Source organism: Triticum urartu, chromosome 1A (assembly GCF_056163025.1).
Source record: "Triticum urartu cultivar PI428250 chromosome 1A, HENAU_Tu73, whole genome shotgun sequence".
NCBI classification, from domain to species: domain Eukaryota; kingdom Viridiplantae; phylum Streptophyta; class Magnoliopsida; order Poales; family Poaceae; genus Triticum; species Triticum urartu.
In genome coordinates, this window is record NC_141873.1 from 545795428 (window position 1) to 545817189 (window position 21762).

General features: G+C 43.7%; 2 protein-coding genes, 1 long non-coding RNA gene and 1 pseudogene across 8 annotated transcripts; 2 read left to right on the forward strand and 2 right to left on the reverse strand.

Annotated features, from left to right (window-relative positions):
- Positions 1-1146: 1146 nt before the first annotated feature.
- On the reverse strand, positions 1147-8534 carry LOC125528216 (disease resistance protein RGA2-like; annotated as a pseudogene). The gene is made up of 3 exons (XR_015609273.1): positions 7585-8534; positions 7186-7347; positions 1147-7010 (listed from the first exon to the last, which is right to left on the reverse strand). The product of XR_015609273.1 is annotated as a disease resistance protein RGA2-like (transcript).
- A 133-nt stretch (positions 8535-8667) lies between these two features.
- On the reverse strand, positions 8668-21688 carry LOC125528237 (pre-rRNA-processing protein ESF2). Of its 3 annotated transcripts, none has more exons than XM_048692736.2 (8): positions 21389-21681; positions 20858-21149; positions 20171-20222; positions 19866-19933; positions 19550-19639; positions 19332-19462; positions 9019-9156; positions 8668-8927 (listed from the first exon to the last, which is right to left on the reverse strand). In XM_048692736.2, the coding sequence occupies exons 2-8, from the start codon at positions 21120-21122 to the stop codon at positions 8907-8909; spliced, it is 765 nt and encodes a 254-aa protein (XP_048548693.1). In that variant the 5' UTR covers positions 21123-21149; positions 21389-21681; the 3' UTR covers positions 8668-8906. The 3 variants fall into 3 exon arrangements, with proteins under 3 accessions (XP_048548693.1, XP_048548707.1, XP_048548700.1); XM_048692743.2 differs by lacking the exon at positions 8668-8927 and adding an exon at positions 12831-12909 and having other exon boundaries at positions 21389-21688; XM_048692750.2 differs by lacking the exon at positions 9019-9156 and having other exon boundaries at positions 21389-21687.
- Positions 10314-11340, forward strand: LOC147992470 (uncharacterized). Of its 2 annotated transcripts, none has more exons than XR_015609276.1 (3): positions 10314-10450; positions 10915-10990; positions 11309-11340. It is a non-coding gene; the product is annotated as an uncharacterized LOC147992470 (long non-coding RNA). The 2 variants fall into 2 exon arrangements; XR_015609277.1 differs by having other exon boundaries at positions 11306-11335.
- LOC147992471 (uncharacterized) lies at positions 13297-17284 on the forward strand. Of its 2 annotated transcripts, none has more exons than XR_015609275.1 (2): positions 13297-13632; positions 17148-17284. XR_015609275.1 is itself a non-coding variant. In XM_087530545.1 (2 exons), exon 1 carries the CDS (start codon positions 16164-16166, stop codon positions 17049-17051), a length of 888 nt encoding a protein of 295 aa, XP_087386671.1. In that variant the 3' UTR covers positions 17052-17057; positions 17148-17283. The 2 variants fall into 2 exon arrangements, 1 of the variants encoding a protein (XP_087386671.1); XM_087530545.1 differs by lacking the exon at positions 13297-13632 and adding an exon at positions 16164-17057 and having other exon boundaries at positions 17148-17283.
- Positions 21689-21762: the final 74 nt, after the last annotated feature.

The following is a 21762-nucleotide window of genomic DNA, read 5'->3' on the forward strand; positions in this document are numbered from 1 at the left end:
CATGCCAAGATTGAGGGTGCAATGAAGACTCTGATATTCTATATCCTTCATGGCAAATGGTTCAATGCGCAGGATTTCTTCATACGCCAATTTGCAGCATCAGGCTCAGATTTATTTGGTTTGAAGTTCTATGCTCCTTGGGTAATGAGGCTGATCAAGCTTCACTCTGCGATTTCATATCAGCCCTCAGCCCGCAACCATCAGATTTTCTTGCCAAATGTGGATACCTCTGCTGAAGACATATATCCTGAGCCTGCCAAGCAACCTCTGTGTCTTCAGAATGCAGAACACCAGAGCTTCACTCAGAATGTTGAAGGTGTTGAAGCCATCTCAAGGGTGTATCCGTTGGCTGGCACTACACGTGCACCACACCCTGCATCAACTGAAGCCACTGACAGCACACCTGCTCAAAGACCCAAGAAGCGTGCTCGTACTCTCACTGACCGAGAGCTTCTTGTGGCCCTTCATCAAAAGCAGGATAGGCATCACGACTGGTTGAAGAGACAAATGAAAAGCCTCTTGGTGGATGTCAATCGCATCAGAAATCTTGCCACCAAGAATGCATTCGTTGCACATGAAACTTGTCGCCGCACCTGGAAAGGACTCACAATGCTGTGCTCTGAAGCTGATCTTCATGAGGATGGCTTCAGAGAGCGATTCAAGTTTGACTCCACACCTCCCAGAAGGGCTGTGCTAGGCGGAACTCCGTCACTTGAAAACTCAGAGTTCTCTTCATCTGCTGCCACGGTGACTGCACGGATAATCAAGGAAGAAGACGACGCTACATCACCACCACCTCCTTCAGCGCGCGTCGACTCGGCACCAAGCTCTTCAGCACCGCCAAACAACTCCAACGACCCTGCTGCGCATGGGAACGCGTAGAAAAACTCTATGTCTTCAAACCTTTTTGGTCATCACTGACAAAAGGGGGAGAAGCATATGATGTTTATAGTCTTCAAGCGGGTCAATATGGGTGGGTGCCTTATATTTTGCTACATTTTGCTTCGTGCTTACAACTCCCGTTCTGCTACATTTGCTTCTTTGAGTTGTAACACTTAGACTCGATGGTCGTCTGCTACTTGTTTGCCACTTTGTTTTGCGAAGATAAATTCCGCATGTGCGACGATAAATTCCGCACTTAGATCATTCTGCAGACGTCCATTTTTCATTATGCATGTCATTATCTTCATATACTTTTACATGCATAGTGGATTGTCATCATAAGTTGAAGTGGGTCTCCACAAGTACAACCTGCCATGTGCATTTGCATTCAAGAAGCAAATTACTTATATGCACATCTTCAGGGGGAGCCCTTGTAGTTTATGAAGACAATTCCTTTACAATTTCACAAATTATATTCCCCGTTGAAAACTTCAACTAGTTTGTCATCAATCACCAAAAAGGGGGAGATTGTAAGTGCATCTAGTGCCACCCCTAGTTGGTTTTGGAGTATTGACGACAAACCTAGTTGAGGAACTAATGTGTTTGTGAGAATTGCAGGATAACACAGGTAGAAGTCTCTCATTGATTCGGTTTACTACCAGAGATGACCCCCAAAATGTACGAAGACATTGAAGACAATGGTGGTATATGAAGATATTCACATTGAATACTATGACAAGAGAAGACACTACGTGAAGCCAATGGAACTCGAAGACTTAGATCTTTCGTAGTTCTTTTTCATTTGTGTTGAGTCACAGGAACCACCGTACTATTAAGTGGGGTCCAAGAGAACCAGTCAAAATGACTGAAGTGATGCCTAATTCAAAATCCTATGTCTTCGAGCGAAGACTATGAGAGCAAATCTTGTCCAGAGTCGGACAAGTCAGCTTTACTTGTAGCCCAAGTAAAGTTGCCGTGTGAGTTCAAAATCTGACCGTTGGAACACGTGTCAGTTCCTTAGTGACCCAGGGTCATTTCGGACAAATTAGGTTGGGTTGCCCAGTGGCTATAAATAGTCCACCCCCTACAACCACAAACGGTTGGCTGCTCAGATTTCAGTGCACGGCTTTTGTCGTTTGAGAGCAACCCACCTCGAAGCCTTTGAGAGAAAATTCCTAGCGAGGAGAAAAGCCCTAACCACCCAGAGCCAGAGTAAATTGGGCATCACTTAAGTCTTCTTGTCTGAGTGATCTGAAGACTTATTACACTTGAGGACTGTGCATCCTCCAGACGGTTAGGTGTCGCGTTCTGAGCATCCAAGAGAAATTGTGGATTGCCGGTGAACGAAGTCTGTGAAGGTTTTGGAGTCTACCTTGAAGACTTACCAGAGTGATTGGGCGAGGTCTGTGTGACCTTAGCTCAAGGAGATTACGGTGAGGACTGGGTGTCCTGAGCTGCGTGTTCAGGACTGGGTGTCCGGGACTGTGTGTCTTTTGGTTTAAATACCTAGCCGCTCCAACCAGACGTACAGTTGTCACAGCAACTGGAACTGGTCCAACAAATCATTGTCTTCAACGAGTCACTGGTTTCATCTTCACTTCCTTTTACTTACTGGTACTCATTGTGAAGCCATTGCATGCTTGCTCTATCTCTTGTCTTCACAACGTAACTGTATGATTTGATTGGCTTCATAACTTCTTCCTACCTGATCCTTATTACACCGCAGCTACTTGTCATTGTGCTTTCACTCTATTGAACACTTGACCATGGCTTGCCTAGTGTAATCTAACTTCCGCTGCATAGTGATAGGCATATCTCTACTGTTTGTCTTCATAACCTTCACGTTTTGAAGACTTTCATAAAAATCGCCTATTCACACCCCCCCCCTCTAGTCGATATAATGCACTTTCAATCTGAAATCATAGTTCATATGAATTCCTTGCAACGGATACTCGCAATCTTTGGCCAGCTTTCTCCATCAGGTGCTTGGCAACTCTTCTTCAAGTGCTCACAATACCAAACAGATATACGTTGGAGGGAGGATGGCAGATCAGGTAAAAATGATATGTTGGGACAGTAGCCGATATCAAGTCGTATCAGACTGGTCAGGCACTTGAGATTTCCTGGCAAGGACCTCATTTCACATTCATATAATATCAGGTGCTGCACGGATGAGAAATTTGCAGATTCTTCGAATGAAAGGGATGTCTCCTTGCATCCTTGAAGGGAGAGAAATTCTGGAACTGTAAAACCTGTAGCGCCGAGCATGTGGTTGAGTATCACAGGGCTGCTAACAGTAAGTGCTTTCTGCACCCGAAACTGTGACATGCACTTGGCGTTGAGCTTCGGGACATCTTTCAACTCTAAGTCGTGAAGTTGCAGGGAAGGAAGTCCTTCAAGAGAACACAGATCCTGGAGATCTCGTAGTCTTAATGATACAAGGGAGGTCAGATGACCAATCGACAAGGATGCAGAGCTTCTGCAGCCAACCATGCCAAGGTTTGTCAGGTGCGGCAGGCCACTACTGAAGAAATTAGCTGCAAGCACGCACCAGTATATATATAGATTCTTAAGAGATAACGGCAGTTCATCTGTTCCATCTGTCAAGTCTAGAGAAGGGCAGGAAATTAAACAGACTTCCAAAAGAGAGGTAGCTGCTCATAAACCCCCTAATGACCTGAGACACCAGCAAGACTTGATATCCAGCTCTGTTAGGTTTGTCAAATGTTGGAGGACCTCTTGAGACGGAAGTGTAGTCAAAGTCATGATCTCATTTAAGCGCAAAATTTCCAGTGAAGTGAGACCATTAAGGCAAACAGCTAATGCCCCATCTGTAATATTGCATGAAGAAAGTTCAAGCTGGGTTAGTTCTGATGTTGGAACCAGAGGCAGCCCAATGTTCCTTCCATAAATGAGTCTCATCCTCTCTTTGTGGCAACATATCCATGCATTGATGCTATCCTTTATCACAAATTCCTTTCTTTCTATAACACTTCTAATGTTTTCAAGATGTGACATATCCGCATCCATCAATGCCATCAACTGCTCCAAAGATGAAAATTCCAATGATACTATGTCCCGTGTGTCTGATACCTGAAACCCACTCACGATCAAAGAAAGGTTTGATACCAATTGGTCTGTATTCATAATGTCCTCCCACTGATCATGCTGTTCTGGTTCAACGCTGGAAACAAATATAAGCAGTGGACACTTTGCAATTGATAACGTTTTAAGACCTGCTGGAAGACAAGGTAATGTCTTTAGGTTTGGCACATTCTTGAGGCGAAGTGAGCAGCAATTCCTGAAGAGTTCTGCATTGGTTGGTAGGCTTTCTAACGCAGTGCAATTAACAAGCACAAAGTTTTCCAAATTCTCAAAATGTGAATCCTCAAGAAACCAACCTGGATATTTTGCAGATCTGTAACCTTCAATTGCGAGGTCCCTAAGTTGAGGCGGTGGCATCAGGCCTTCCAGAATCTTCAGGTGTAAACTGTCCTCTACATTTATGTCATCCATATAACTCCAGCCAAGCTGCAAGCTTTCCAGATGAGTTTTCTGGTGTAGGTTTGACTCCAAAACTTCATCCATTGTGACATTCTCAAGATGTGTAACATTTAAAGAGCCACCACCGGCCGTTCATCTCCCTCAGCTGCCACAACTCATATCCCTTCTGCTTTTGCACAGAAAAATAACTAAGTTCTTGGAGCAAAGTAAGCTTGCCTATGTTAGGAACTTGAGGCAGAGCATTGTTGTATGGATCTTTTATTCTATTACCATACAAACTGTGCCTTTCAAGATACCACAGCTTACTTAAATTGCAGAGATTTTCAGGCAAATTCTCAACTTTGGGACTGAACTTAAGGAACTGTAAGTGGTAAAGGGTAAATAATGATCTTGGCAATTCAGAAATCCACGTATTGACCATGTTTAAATACCTAAGATGCTTCTGCTCACCTATTGATTCTGGCAACTTGCCACTGTTGAAGACTGACAAATATAGTACACGCAACTTCGAATTCCGCAGTATCTGACTAAAAACATCACTTACATCATCTATAATTGGATCAATGCAGATAATAGTACGTAAATGATGTAGCTTGCAAATGCTTTGCTTATGCTGTATCATACTCTCAACACGAACAGATAAGTGTCGAACAGTGCTTGGTATTTCTGCCATCTTATCATCTTCCAATGTGAAACAATGCTCTATAGAGAGTGACTGTGTCAAGTCATGAATAAGATCATGCATAACATAGGATGTAGTAGAGTTTATCTCGGTAACTGATTGAAAGAATGAAACAGAGACCAACTCACTGAAGTAATCTTTTCCAATATCTTCCACTCTTTTGTTCTCGTTGCACGAATCAATAAATCCCTCTGCAATCCACAGATGAACCAACTCCCTCATGTTATAGCGATAGCCTTTTGGATATAAGCTGCAATATAGAAAGCATCTCTGCAGACGTGGATCTAACTTATCATAACTCCACAACAGAGCTCTCCCGGGATCATTTAAGTTGTCCGTCTTTAGAGCATAATTCCATGAAGTGGTATCCTTTGTCCTGCTCAACTGTAAACCCACTGTTTTTGCTGCTAAAGGAGATCGTCCCAGTCTATTGGCAATCTTCTCTGCAATCTCTTCTAGCTTCTGACGTAGCCTACAATTTCCGATTTCTTCTCCAGAAAAGGCATGATTTTTGAAGAGTGTCAAGAACTCGGCGTCTTCCATCTTTTCCAAAGGAACAATCTTGTTACAGTAAAGAGAAGCTGGAAGTATATTCGATCGAGAAGTCACCAAAACTTTGCTTCCAGTCTGCTCAGAAACTAATGGACGCAGGAGTTGCTCCCATTCCATCTCATTGCCAGATTCTTCAAACCAAACATCATCCAATACAAGCAGGAATTTCTTTGAGTTTTGCAGCAAGCCCCTTAATTTGCACTGGAGAGGATCAAGATTACCAAGACGTGGGCATTCGCCCTCCACCACAGACTCAATAATCTCCCGTGTATGACGTTCGACATCAAGTCTGCGTGAGATGCACACCCACATCCTGACATCAAAATGTTCTTTTACCCTCTCGTCATTGTAAACATATTGTGCCAAGGTGGATTTTCCCATGCCTCCTGCTCCAATAATAGCCAAACCCGAATATGTAGCTGAACTAGACTCAATACCAACCTGCTTGGTAAGAAGGTTTATTATATTGTCGCGATCCTTGTCACGACCTATTACATTCGGAGGTGGAATTGATGTGACCTGAGGAACAACGGCTGCTTGTACAACAGGGCCCTCTGCAGTGTTGCCAGCTGGTAAGCAAACAAGATCACGGAACTCCTTGCCTTTTGCCAGAATGGCCTTCAGTTCCTTCAGTTGGCGAATTAGCTTCCTGTTGTTGGAGGACATATTTGACAACCGGTTGGACACAAAATGCACAGGCTTCATAATAGTGCTGGTGGTACAGGCATGTCGTGGCAAGGGATCCTTCCCGCTCTTCGCTTTGCTCTCAAGGCGGTTATACTCATAATCATCCAGCAAGTCTTCTGCGCTGAAGAAGGCTTGTTTGAGCTCTTGGATCCATTTGTCCAGCTTAGCCCTGTGGTTGTTCTTGTTAGCCACATCAATCATCAATTCGAACTGTGGCATGATGGTGGTCTCAAGGTCATGGAGCTCACTCGCCATGTCAACCCCGAGGTACGTCGAAGTATCAGTGAGGAGCTTCTTCAGGATCGGCGATGCCACCATTTGTAAGACAGCCATCACCGCCACCGTCATGGAGTTGCAGTCTGTTTGGGATGTTTTTGGGCTGATTTTGACAATGTACGGATCTTAGGTGTAGTGTATAAGACACGAAATGGAGGAAACTTTGGAAGATTTTAACTGCCAAACGATGGGAAACAGGGTAAAAGAACTCCGGAGACAGATTTTCCTTTTTTTTTGTTTTGGGGGGGGGGGGGGGGGGTAACTTGGATGGTGGGGTGCAGGAGTGATATGACGAAATGAAAAACGCGCAATAGAAGTGGACTGTTTTTTTTTTGGTATAATGGGGTGATCTGAGGAAATGATATCGAGTAATGGAAGTGCTTCTGGAGGGCCAAACAGGTCGTGAAGGCAGCAGTGGATGAAAAACCTGCAGAAATTGGAACGACGAGATAAATTAGCAGACCGCTGAAAGGAAGAAAAGGAGCACAGCCAAAAATACAGATTTCTTTTCATTCTTCTTTTGTGCCGACAGAAGTATATCTAGAGGAAAATAGAGCAAAACTATCAAGTGAAAACGTCAGAGCTATGATCTAGAAGCTTACACGGATGATGGAGCTTGGAAGCAGACTTGTCAGAGCACAACGTGTCGAGGAAGGCAGATGCAAAGTTGCCGGAGATGCAGGTTCGAGCTAGTGTTTTGCTATTGCAAACGAGACGCAGAAGTCTTCAAAGAGCAGGTCAGCAAGGTAACCCCAGCTCTGATCCTGTATAATTAAGTTGAGCTGAGTTGGAGTCTCTCAAAAACTAAACTGTAACACTCTTGATAACTCATTATAAGATATATTTTTTCCCATCTTTTGTGCGGACAGTAGTATTTCTAGATGCAAAACTAACAAGTGAAAATATCGCCTAGATACTTCTGCAAAGAATCAATAAAAGGCTTCCTTCTCCAAAAAGAAAAAAACATGTGAAAACATCAAAGGGATGGTCTTGAAGCTTACACGGATGATCGACCTCAGAAGCAGAGTTGGATGATCGACCTTTGAAGCAGAGTTATTGGAGTGGCGCAGCGAGGAAGGCAGATGCAAGGTTGCCGGGGATGCTATTGCAAATGAATGAGGGCGGGTGCAAGGTTCGCAGAGATGCTATTGCAAATGTGCCGCAGAAGTCTCCAAAAGCAGCAGGTCAGGAAGATAACCCCAGATCTAATCCGGTATAATTAAGTTTCGCTGAGTTGGACTCTCTGAAAAACTAAACTGTAACCACTCTTCCATAGCTCATTAATCAATAAAACATGTGCAAGTAGGCTAATTAATCTATGAATTATGTGTAAGTAGCCTAGGCTGTACCGCCAAAATATAAACAACTGACAGCCCGTTCATGTTATAGAATTACTCGCCAACAAACATGCTGACATAGATATCTCTCAGCACTCAGTGAATAGAAGAAACAACCCTGTTTGTGTTAGCCGCAGAGGCTTCACCAGTTAGAATCTCTTGCGCTTGCGAAGTACCATGTAGCCTCAGAGAAACTACCCTCTCATTGTGATAGGCCCGCTGTTAGCACGTCAAAATCAAAGAAAGTTCAGTGAAATGGTGGGTTAGGTAAGGTTACCTGCTTCTCCAATTTTATTCTCCAGCACTGGCCTTTCGCACTTTCCGTGTGCCTTCATTTCGGTTCCAAAAGCTACGAGCAAGAATAATATTCCCTCCGTAAACTAATATAAGAGCATTTAGATCACTAAAGTAGTGATCTAAACACTCTTATATTAGTTTACAGAGGGAGTATATGACTCCAATGACAATGAGGGTGCGTCGCCACCTCCTGAGCGAAGAACTTGGAAGGCCACCAGACTCCTGGTCACCTGGATGCTTTGGAAATAGAGGAATGGGAAGATCTTTAATAACACAGGAACAAGATGCAGCTCTGCCCAAGTTCTCAGCAGAATAGTGGACGCGGTGAGATGCTGGAGGGACGCTGGGCTCGCACCAATGAACAAGTTCTTCGAGCCACCCTAGTTACAGAGCAAACTGTAACACGCCATGAGAATCACAACAGAACGAACAGTCACATGGCCAATACAATACAGGGTAATATTACTTTACTGTTTCAAATTAACAACAGTGTACATCCATCCCAGTATTAACAGCAGAAGCAATACATGTTTGGCAATCCACAGTCACCAAACGACCAAACCATTCACCCTCCATTACAAAAAACGACAGCCTAATCTACAAAGGCGGAGCAGATGGTGAAGACAGCAATGATCTTGTGCTAGAACATTCAGTTTGCAATGCTCCAATCCACCAGGAATCAAAATCGATCATGATGAACCACCGAATACCTGCAAGTGCGACGAAAGCAGGTCAAATGACTAGCTAGCTAAGATAAAAAGCACCACCAGATAAACTGCCAGAGGGCTGCACACTACTTACTCCGGCCAGAATATTTTTTGAGAGCTTTGCCTTTTTATTAGGGCCTCTATCCTCAACTGCTCTATTCTGTCGAGGAATTGGACAATCGTTATTCGTCTCACCAACATCATTGGATTCTTTTCCTTCAGTCTTTTGCTTCTGTTTCAAGGATGTCACCAACGTATATAGAGATTTTAGTAATGAAACTTGCAGTGAACGGCAAAATGAGGGAGAAAATATCCGGTGTTCGGGCTAGCTTGTAACTGAAATGTTTTGTCTGGTGATCTCTACTCTTATAAAAACCACAATTGGTGATGATGGTGTGCCTGCCAACTTTGATTCACAATCGTTCGATTCATATCCAACGTCCACGAAGCAACCCATGGCAATTTTACAAAGACACCCACTATTCTGTTACATATTTGCAAATATGCCCTTGTCTCTCTCTTCAAGCCTATCCCCCGGCTCTCCCCCAACCTCATCCAACCAGTAGCACCGGCAGCGTCGGAGCCGATATGGCGTGGTGGCCGCCGGCGGTGCCGTCCGCCTCGGAGCCTCTCATGCCTCCCTCAACTCCACCGGCCACCACAACCCCTCCCCCCCCCCCCCTTCTCCATCTCCTCCGTTGCCGACCTCTGCAGGCACACCGGCGGCGCCGTCCCTCCGCAGGCGCCTCTCCCGCCTCCTTCTCTTCCAGAGAAGTGCCGCCGCACAGCAGCACCACCACTTCCCCCTCCTCCTTGCCATCGCCTCCGCCCCCTCCTCCGTATCCTCCCACGCCGGCCTCGGCAGGCACGCCGGCGGCGCCGTCCCTTCGCCGGCGCATCTGACTACATTGCCAGCTCAGGGCCCCCACCCAGCATCACCACCACCTCTTCCTCCTCTTCCCCATCCCCTCCGCCTCCTCCCCGATGCTGAACTCCGCAAGTACGCCGGCGGCGCCGTCCGTGCCCCGAGGCTTCTTCTGGCTCCTCCCCCCTGCTGCAGAAGCCCGCTCGCCCACCCCCCGCCCCCTCTCCTCATCGCCGTCTTCTCCGCTCTCCCCCTTCTCTAACTCTGACCTCCACAAATACGTCGCCGGCTACAGGCTGCTGATCCTCGGCGGCGGCGGCACCGCCACCTAATGCTACTTCTCCCCGCCGACGCACTCCACTGCCTGTTCTGGTGCTATGGTCGGCTACCGCCTGTCTTTCCCAGACCTCATCGTTCCCACCCTGCCGCCTCCCAAATTCAAATTTTCGTCACCCAAATGCGCGCGCCTGGTCGAACTGTCTAGAAACCACCCTTTCAGCCCAATATAAATACAAGTGAGCAGGCAGATGAGACTCACACTGCTCGAACTACATCCCAAGAAGCAACACGGTGGTCAAGCTCTCATATCTTCAAATCGACAGATTGTGAGGAGGTCGATTTACTGCCCATCGCCTTCTAATTTGCTTCGCCAAGGACCAAGGTATGTTGTGTTATGCAATACCAAGATTTAGTAATGATTGCAATAGATGAGTATCTGCACATACTACTATTAGATGATGATGCCTCTTTTATTTGTGAAGTTAACATCAAAACAAGAATTTGCAGATCACTGTATGGTTGTATAACATGTTTTTTATTTGTTATTTTAAGTTTTTATGCATACTGATCGTTGGGGCTTTGACCTCCAAGTTGGTCTGTTTCCTATTAAAAGAATTAAAAGATCTGCATCTTAGTTCTAGGTGGATCAGCTTATTTTATATGAGTTGGTCAGAGAGAAACTGATGTTGCTAGGTTTGTTATATTTCCCTTCATATAAAATCACATGACTTAGTCAGTCATATGTATGCATAGAGATACTCACTTCAGCTCCAACTGTCCTTGGGTTTGGTTTTCACCAACTAAATCACTGAAATTTTTGAAAAAAAATGATTATTTACATGGCAGGTCCAGAAGAAATTTGATAAGCCTAGAAGTTCCTGGAGAAACACTTGGATTTGGGTGTGAAGCTGAAAATTAAAAGGTCAGGACCAAATTCATACTTGATCACTGGAATTCATTGGTTTACTGTTGTATTCTATTATGCTTTGGCTTGTACTTTTTGGCTGCCACACCTCTGCATAACATTTGTTTTTATTCATGTTGCTTACCTAATGATTATCAAATTCATCCAGTGTGCAATTTCGTATCTAATGATGATGAACTGCCCTTCGGTTAAGGAATGTTTCTTTTGACTTCTGGCAAAGAATAGTTGTCTTATTAGATTGCATATAGTGTTCCTACTAGCTTTCGATTCAATTTTTTCTAACCTCCACTTCTGTTTTTTGGGGGAAACTAGCAGCTATTACACCCCAAATGTTACAGCTCTCATGCCAACAAAGTGCTAAAGGAAAACAAAAAGGTTGGTTCCTGTACCTTACTGTTTGGCAAAACAATCTGCTTGTATATTTCTTATTTATACCTAACCATTTACCGTCCAACTTGTAATAACACAGTGGTCGACAGCAGTAGCAAGCCCAACAGAACTTGCTCCAATGGCATGCCATGTGCTCGAACAGGTTTATTTATACGTGAACCAACGGATGCGACAAATTTAAGTTACTCATCTTCAGATGATGAAGTGACAAACCAATCAGCGACGGTGATTTTTCCTACTTATACTGGTATGCTCACATCAATCGACGGATTGGAGCGAGGAGAAAGCTCAAAAGGTAAATCTATAGGGCGGAAGTGTTTGCTTATATAATTCCGTTTACCCACTTAATTAATTTCTCGTGTAAATTCTGTAGGGCGAAAGCGTGCACGTGAAGCAATAAGATATGCTAGCCGTACACCAGAGCAAATCCAAGCAAGGCGAGAACGTGTTAGAGCACGTCGGCAAAATTTGACACCTAAGGAGAAGGAAGAGATTAATGCACGAAGAGAGAAACGACAACGTATGACACTTGAAGAGAGAAATGCAAGCCAGCGAGCACGTAGGCAAAGTTTGACACTAGAGGAGAGGCAAGAAAGAAATGCACGCCAACGAGCGCGTCGGCAAAGCCTGCCACCGGAAGAGCGGCGGGCACTTCTAGCTCAACGTAATGCAAGTTATGCATCTAGACGAGATACCCCATGCATGGATTCCATTGTATCAAATTGCCCTACAGGTTCATTGCTGGGACATGCATCATCAAGCTCTTATGCCTTTAGTTACCCAAGTACACTGACTCAAACTTTTTCTACAATTCAAGGTAATTCTCACATACACATTCCTTTATTTGCCAATTTTGTCAAAGTTGAGCATGCATTTTTACAGTCATTGAAATAGCAGGTAATCTAGAAAGCATACCTGAAGGAATGGAAGATGATCACATAGTTTTCACTAGCAAAGGTATGATTGTGGTGCTGATGCCTTCCTTTTCTCTACTACTATAACACACACTACTCAAACTATGTAGTAACTTCATTCCTCAAATTACATTTAGGTGACGCTAATACTGTCCAGTGCAAGGAACTCACATCGGTGCAATGTCCAACATCTACATCAATGGACAGTTCATCATTGGCCCCTGATGACTCCATATGCCCAGGTTCCCCAACGGAAAGCTTTAATGTGGATGATGATTTTTCTCATATGACCGAAGAAGAAGATGATGAGTACTTCGCATTTGCTGGGTGAGGTATTAAAAATTCCATGGATGTCTTATTTCCCTACATATGTATAGCACAGAAAATGCAATACCTATATATAACACAATTCATCTCATGTGTGTACAGGGAACACTGAAGATTGCGATGACATGGTAGATGCTTTTACAACAGACAACATTGTTCCTGACCCATATGACTGTGTTTACCAGAATATACCAAAAAGTACTCACACGCTGGTGCCAAAGCCTGATTGCAAGCATTGCGGCGCAAAGAGGTTCCAGTATGAGACAAATGGATTTTGTTGCCAGTCTGGAAAAATTAAGTTAGCACAGTCAGAACCACCCTTGGAACTTCAGATGTTGTACACAAGTTCAGATAGTGATGCTGTGCATTTTAGGGATAACATTCGCTACTTCAATGGCCACTTTTCATTCACCACTCTTGGAGTCAGTCTTGACAATAGATACACAAACATGAGGTCAGGAGTCTATACATTCCGAGCCCATGGTCAGATTTACCACAACATCTTCTCATTTGGTCCAACACAAGATGGACCTAAGCATCTAGAGTTATACTTCTACGATGATGACCCGAGTCTACAACATAGGTTTCGGCGCTCCCCGAACCTAGACCGAGATGTCATTCGAAGGCTTGTCAACATCCTTAAGGATAATCCTTATTCTGAAACATTCAGGAATCTAGGTGGAGTCGATGACCTTGAGGATTATCGTATTGAACTGAACACCGACATGAGGTTGGACCAACGGAGATATAACTTGCCTATATCATCAGAGGTTGCAGCTATTTGGGTTGAGGGTAATGAACTATGTAAGCATTTTGACCGTAGCATTGTCCTATTTGGTAATGACAACAAGAGATATAGCATCCAACCATATTATGGATGCTATGATCCATTGTCTTACCCTTTGTTCTTCCCAAGAGGGGAGATTGGTTGGCATCCTGAGATCCCAAAGAACAGTGTCAGCTTGAATGAGATACTTCAATCCCGCCGCAGTGGTCGAAAGAAACCAGGTACATATAATGAAATTAGCATTTATTCATTTTTTTATTATCCCCAGTGTACTTATTTTCTTAATCAGTTCTTTCTGTTACCTCCCATTTCCGTAGGTACATGTACAAGTAGTCGATTATGTGTCTCGGTCAGAGACTACTATTGTTACAAGTTTCAAATACGTCGTGGTGTATTTAACACCATGCTATACGGTAAACGACTGTTCCAACAATATGTGGTCGACATGTACATCAAGGTTGAAACCTCTAGGTTAGACTATATAAGAAATCACCAGAAACAAATACGCTCTGATCTATACCAAGGTGTTGTTGATAGCCTTCAAGCTGGGGAAAACCGTGCGGATGCTGTGGGCAAATGGATTGTACTTCCTACATCATTTATTGGGGGAAGAAGAGATAGGAGACGAAGATACCTTGATGCCATGGCCTTGGTGCAGAAGTATGGGAAACCAGATATCTTTTTAACCATGACTTGCAACCCGAATTGGGATGAGATAATTGGTGCCTTGGAGCCTGGACAAACCCCACAGGATCGCCCTGATCTTGTTGTACGAGTATTTAGAGCAAAGTTGGAAGACCTCAAGATACAACTTTTCAAAAAGCACATGCTCGGCAAGGTAGCAGCATATGCATATGTTGTCGAGTTCCAGAAAAGGGGTCTACCACATGCTCATTTCCTCCTAATCATGGAGGGGAGGTACAAGCTAACATGCCCAGAGCAATATGATTGTATCATATCTGCTGAATTGCCAGACAAATTCAAGTACCCTGAGTTGTACAAGATGGTCGTCAAGCATATGATGCATGGCCCTTGTGGAGTCCTAAACCCCAAAAATGTGTGCATGCAAAATGGCAGTTGCAAGAACTACTATCCACGGCCATTTAATGCGTCAACTCTTCAGGGAAAGGACTCATATCCCATATACAGGAGGAGAGATGATGGACGTCGTGCAAAGGTACGAGGTGAAGAATTAGACAATAGGTGGGTTGTTCCATACAATCCTTACCTACTAAGAAGGTATAATTGCCACATCAATGTCGAGGTTTGCTCAAGCATAAAAGCTGTAAAGTACCTCTTTAAGTACATATACAAGGGGCATGATCGAGCATCTGTTTCTATCGACGAGGTGGATAATGATGGGAGCATTGATGAAATAAAGCAATACAGAGATTCCAGGTGGGTTACTCCACCAGAAGCATTATGGAGGATCTATGGTTTTGACCTTAGTGAGATATTTCCATTTGTTAAACAACTACAACTCCACCTCCCTAATATGCACATGGTGTCGTTTCCAACGGGCGCAAATCTGAATGATGTCCTCTCTCAAGAAGGAGCTTCCAAGACCATGTTAACCGAGTATTTTGAGGCAAACAAGAAATATGAGTTGGCTCGAGGAATCTTATATAAGGATTTCCCTGCGTCTTTTGTTTGGGTGTCAGGTAGCAAGTATTGGAAAAGGAGGGCTAAACACACGCAGATTGGGAGAATTGTGTCTGCACATCCAGCTGAAGGGGAGAGGTATTATCTTAGAGTGCTTCTAAATCATGTCACGGGTGCTACATCCTTCCAAGACCTAAGGACAGTGAATGGTATTGTTTTCCCAACATTCCGTGAAGCTGCTGAAAATAGGGGCCTTATCGAGTCTGACAATAGTATCGACGAGTGTCTTAATGAGGCTGAGGTTTTTCATATGCCATCTTTCCTTCGGAGGCTATTTGCTACTATATTGGTCTTTTGTGAGCCCAGCGATGTGCGTGGCCTATGGGACCGGCACTTGGAAGCTATGACAGAAGACTATCGACTAACCCACATGTCCCCCCATGAAGTTGAGCAGATGGCTCTGTTAGATATAAAAACCATGCTACAATCGATGGGGAAGGACATATCGTCATTCCCTCTTCCAGAAATTGACGACTCATATGATGCCCCAGATAATGAGGCTAGGGAGATCATAGAGGAGTCCACGATCGAGGTGGACCCAGAACACATTGGCTTGTCATCTTTTCTAAACCCAGAACAGAGATATGCATATGATGAGATACTTGCGACAATTAATAGTGGCCAGGGAGGTGTGTTCTTTGTCGATGGACCAGGAGGCACAGGAAAAACATATCTGTACAAAGCTCTACTTGCAAAAGTACGTGGTGAGGGTCAGATAGCTGTTGCAACACCGACGTCAGGTGTTGCTGCATCCATCTTGGCTGGAGGGAGGACTGCACACTCGAGGTTTAAAATACCACTAAACATTGAAGACGGTGGGGTTTGTAGTTTCGCCAAGCAAAGTGGGATAACTAAGCTTCTTATGAGGGCGTCCCTCATAATTTGGGATGAGGCCTCCATGACAAAGCGCCAGGCAGTCGAGGCCCTGGACAATAGCATGAGGGACATCATGGGTCAACCTGACCTGCCGTTTGGTGGAAAGACGGTTGTGTTTGGGGGAGACTTTAGACAAGTGCTTCCTGTTGTTCGTAAGGGAACAAGGTCACAGATAACTGATGCGACCCTACGTAAGTCTTATCTTTGGAATAGTATGAGACAACTAAGACTGGTCCGTAATATGAGGGCTCAGGTTGATCCATGGTTTGCTGATTATCTTCTGCGTGTTGGGAATGGCACCAAAGATACGGTGGATGATGGTTACATACGACTTCCAGATGAGATTTGCATACCAAACACCGGTGATGACGCCTCTGATATTGACAAGCTTATTGAAAGTGTGTTCCCGATGCTGCAAGATGAAAACATCTCAGATCCAAACTACATAACATCTCGAGCAATTTTGTCAACTCGGAATGAGTACATTGACAAGATCAACATGAGGATGATTGAGAGATTTCCTGGGGAGGAGATGGTATACCACAGTTTTGATCGGGCTGAGGATGATCCACACAACTACTATCCTGCAGAATTCTTAAATTCATTAACACCTAACGGGCTACCTCCCCACATCCTAAAGTTGAAGATTAATTGCCCTATTATATTGTTACGGAACATTGACCCAGCGAATGGGTTGTGCAATGGGACTAGGTTGGTTGTCCGGGGGTTCATGAGGAATGCAATTGATGCTGAGATTGTGCTGGGCCAGCATGCTGGTAAGAGGGTGTTCCTTCCTCGAATTCCTCTCTGCCCGTCAGACGACGAGATGTTTCCATTTAGGTTCAAGAGGAAGCAATTCCCTGTTAGACTTAGCTTTGCTATGACCATTAACAAGGCACAAGGACAAACTATACCAAATGTTGGTGTATACCTCCCTGAACCTGTATTTTCACATGGCCAACTCTATGTTGCTCTTTCTAGAGCTACGTCTGGAAGTAATCTGAAGATTCTTACTATCCCGGGTAAGGAAGAGGAAGGCCGGTTCAACTCCATTGCAAAATTTACAAAGAACATAGTCTACAAAGAAGTTCTCAATGTGTAGTCCAAGGTATCAATCACTCAAGTACAATTTGGTGTCTGTTAAAATTTCAATATTTATAACCAGGGCCAGTCATCTAAAATTGTTTTCCATCTACAGGTCTGAAGTTTGGGCAGTGGACTTTCAAAATGGCAACTTGGATACTTGCTTTAGTGTTCATGATATTTTTTATTTTGTAAATGTCAGCTTCCTCACGTCAGACATTTACATGTGCACAACAAATGTACCTTCTCGCTATGAGATAAGCACTACAAATTATTTCTTCCTTTACATGTGTGTGTAGTGTAAACATTACAACACCTTGCATCATACAGAACTAACCTAGAGTGATATGCTTGATCTTCTATGCCAGATGGTATTTAAAAAAATGTGTTTCTCACCAAGGAAAGTAGTTATAATAAGCATCAGCATCAGTATGAGAAACAAATTTAAGATGACTGAAATATTATGTTAAAAAAATAGCCAGAAGATCCTGATCTTACTAAACAGAGTTCCTGGCTGGAAGATATTTTTTATGTTTTGCTCAAGTAGCAGGCAGTAGGTAGCTTTGTCTTTTCATCTTGTTACAGTCAAATCTTGCTTTATATAATGTAGAAGAGGATGAAAGTTTGTTTATTTAAGAAATAATCTAATGATTAGAACAATGAATGCCTTCTAGGGGCGTCGCCTCCAGTGGCTTCCTATACATTGAGCATTTCTTTGTAAGATGTAACATAATACAAGGCACCTATCTGATAAATGGGAAAAACGTGTATATACTTTGTTGTGTATTACCAATATATATGTGTCTATGTTTCATACTGTAAAACATGGTCATTGATAATTTTGCTATTAAACAGTGCTTGCTGGAGACTAAAATAGACGAGAGCCGCATTGGTAGAGGTCAGTGGACTGGAGGTGTGCGGTGCACTGAGAAGGCGAAGCAGAGGCTGAAAGTTAGACTAATTTTCTGTGCTTCACGAGCTGCTTTGTAGCAAAGTTAAATACTCTGTTTTTTTACAGTGAGGGGAGATACTTGTTGCACATATAAGCTATGTAGCGCTTATGTTTTTTAGATGGAAGATACTCTACTTTGTGGCAGGGAGAGATAGTGCTACTTCTGTCATATTCTTGTACATACATCTCTAAGCTTAATAACAATTGATTATGCTCTTTGTTGATTTTCCATGATGCAACTTTTTGATGATGCGGTTCTTGTGTCGAGGCCTGTATGATTCATGAGATGATTGGTTTCAAGAATGAAGAAATAGTGGCAAATAAACAAAATAAGACATTATGGCACATTGTATTTGGAAAATTGTCATGATGTGTGTCCTTGTAGTTGTAATGTTTTAGCCGAAGTTTGTTTATTCATGCTTTATTTCTATCTTGCATACATGACTGAGAACACATATGTTTACAATCTTTTTCATTCATCATCTAGAAATGCAGGCCTCTTTTTATTTATTTCAAGTTTACTTCGTAAGTAAATATTTGTATGCTAAAACTGTAATCAAAATGTTTTCGCTAACAAACATAAGCGAAATATTCAAATCCATTTGAGCTTTATCTCTCTTGGAATGGTGTCACCTCTAAAACGTTTTCCCGTGGCAACGCACGGGTCGGTGCCAGTCGCACTTCCATTGCACTGAGTTGTGGGGACAAATATCAATATGTCGCATCATGTTATTCCATTATTGATATTAAGGCCAGGTTTAAATGAGGTGCTTGATTTGTTACCATTTCTAGCTGGAAATGGTGTATGGGATGGAGGTGGCGTCCAAGTGAAGCAAAGAGGACTTGAAATCAGACCAATTTGGATTCGGAGATAAAGCTGGTCAGTCGTGAAGTTGACCGATTTGGATTCAGTGTCGCCGTTGTTGCCACATGTGTGTGAACAGATTTTCTATCTGCCGCATGGTCTCTATCAACTTGATATAGGATAGAGCGAGCAATGATAAAACTCAATGTGGAGTACAACAAGTCTTTCAGTGAGGCGGAGATGGAGAAGAAACTGTTTGGCTTGGACGCATGGGTTTGTGGATTGCAAACCATATTTTTGATTGTGCTTGATATTTATGTATCTATCAACAACACATCATTACTTTGATCAATGACTGTATTTTTTTTTATTTTGTCAGCAGCAGCGTATGGGATCGTAACTATAACTTAAGTTAACCTTTTTTTTTATCCCGTAGCGTAGCACGGGCATCTTACTAGTCATAAATAAAGATGGCACAGGACAGAAAGAAAATCCCCAGCGTGAATTATGCTAGCAGAGGTATGTTAAACAATACAGCATACCTTTTCTATGCGCTCACGAATAAATTTCTGTGTACGAGACTTTTCAGCATTAGAGAGATAATGATCACGTTGTTTCTTCGCAGCTGTTATCTCCAATGTTAATTTCTGTTCCCTGATATGAGTCTTCTCAGCTGCATTAAACTACAAGGATTAGACTACGTGAGTTCACATTACTGACAAGTTTATAGCTACTTTACAGTTTTGTACTTTAGGCATACCTATTTCACCAACCAGATCATCCCATTTGAACTTCCTGAGATACTTTATGTTCCAGATGTCATAATAAAATGATGACCTCTTCTTCCCACCTAATAAAATACATACAAGAATAATTGAGCTCTCTAGCACACATTGTATAGCTCTTCAAACATGACAGAGCCGACAAAAGCAATCCTTTTGAGGCCAAAAATTTGAGGGGTTTGAGGGTTGAGCAGTAAAAAGGAAGAACATATCATCCATGTTCAGTATATCTAATGTAAATCAACGGTAACATAGAAAGAATAAAACACATGAAACATAGAGCCGAGAACAAACCTATTTGTTCACCATTAAGCAGATTAGCCACCCTCTTGGCGACACTTTTCTTTGCAAACTCAACCCACCTAGAAAGATTTTAGGAACATTATTAAGGCCATACAAGTAACAAATACAACAATAAAAATATGTCAAAATTGTGAAATACTACGCATCATCTACCACATCTTTACATGACTACTCCAGAAATGCAATAAGTAGACAATGGTAAGTATTGCTCCATGTTTGACTTTCAGCATAAAACCGAAAAATGGGATCTAGCAAGTCTCTACAAAGCAGCTCATCTGTGTATTTTGACAACATACCCTTCGGAGTAAGCCTTCGCTTTTACGTTACTATGCTTGCGATGACCTTGACCTGGAGGAAAGAGATGACATTAGTAGATGACAGTTAAGAAGTTGGGTTCTTTTCATTTACAAATATGGTGAGCATTATAAAGAGCAGTAGAGCACTTCACATTCTAAGACGTATAACCACGAGGGACAGGAAAAACAACTCGCTGTCGCTGCACAGTATACTGCCGCAGCAACATGTGCAATCAGCATGCAAAACATGATTATCATTCGATGACATGTTTTCTACTTGAATTTTCCCCTTCCCCTAGAAGAAATGAAGAATGTTTTCACAAATACAAGCAAGACAAACAAACCTAGAACTCCATGAACAGCCTTCTGCTACCGAAATACAGGCTTGTTACACGCGTTGAGGCATGTTATATGCAGCAGAAACTCTGCGCGGGATTACACGCATCTCCCTCGATCATCCACAAGGGAGACTTGAAGATCAGATAAATATGGTTTGTTCTCTTTGTTTTTTATAGGCTGGCTAACATCGCTGCATTGCCCTTTGCGTATTCGCATGAATAAAAAAGTAGGGCTTTCAGCTTATTTGTGTTCCTCAAATGAACGCTGCTTAGCTTTGGCACCGTATCATCACAAATTGGACATAAAAAACGCAGCCACCAATTCAGTCAGTTCATGACGGGGGATTACCTTCGGGTACGAGGTAGATCCTCTGCACCTCGCCGTACTTGGAGAAGATTTGTCGGACGTGCGACGGGTTCATGTGGGGAGGGACGCGGCTGAGGTAGCACACCCCACGCTTGCTGAAGCCACCCAGACTCTTGTTCAGAGGCCGCTTCCTCTTCTCTCCGGCGCCTCCACCCTCCTCGCCTTCGATCCCGGTGCCTCCTTCCTCCTCTCCGACCAGGTCTTCCTCTTCATCAGTGTGGTACTCGTTCTCGGTGGTCTCTGCCATGGGTGGCGGTCGGCGGGTTAACGGAGACTGCGCGGATCAAAAATCGAGGCCGGCCACACCTCAGTCCATAAATACAGACGCCAAACCGTAACATTTAATAAACTTGTAGCGAAAGGTATGATGAACTTCTGACTGAACTGGCAACACACAAGGAATTCTATCTTGCGTCATTCAGAAATTGCATCTGGCCACGCTGCTGAACCTAACAAAATCCAAGTGGTGCAGTAGGGGCCGGAGTAGTGCAGTAGGGGGAGGAGGCTGCTCACCTTGAGCTGGGGGGAGGCTCTGGCGTGGATATTGCTGGAGGGTGGACGGAGCAGGTCGTCCGGCTGCCGGCGGCGACCAACGGCAGTGGCCGCAAATGCGGGATTTGACTGCACGGCGACTGCGGGCGGTGGTGGACGGAAACCTGCGGCGTGAGGCCGAGATGCGACGGGGCGGCAGCGGCGGCGTGACGGCGCGACGGCGGGCAGGCGGCGGCGCGTCGGCGGGCTGGCGGCGCCGCAGCTAGGGTTGAGCGAGCTCTGTTCGGGCCAGGCTAAACGGTTAGGCCTGTTTGGGTTCACAGGATAAGATTATTATAGGAATAGGAATCTTGTATGAAATGAGATAATATGTATCTCAAATCCTATGAGTAGGA

What these genes read in the sequence shown, in the direction of transcription:
- LOC147992471 (XM_087530545.1), top strand. Translation starts at nt 16,164, where the DNA reads ATGAGACAACTAAGACTGGTCCGTAATATGAGGGCTCAGGTTGATCCA.
- LOC125528237 (XM_048692736.2), bottom strand. Translation starts at nt 21,122, where the DNA reads ATGGCAGAGACCACCGAGAACGAGTACCACACTGATGAAGAGGAAGAC. An exon ending in GATCTACCTCGTACCCGAAG is followed by an intron (nt 20,223 to 20,857) that starts GTAATCCCCCGT and finishes TCTTTCCTCCAG; the next exon opens with GTCAAGGTCATCGCAAGCAT. An exon ending in TTCGTGAGCGCATAGAAAAG is followed by an intron (nt 9,157 to 19,331) that starts GTATGCTGTATT and finishes TCCTTGAAACAG; the next exon opens with AAGCAAAAGACTGAAGGAAA.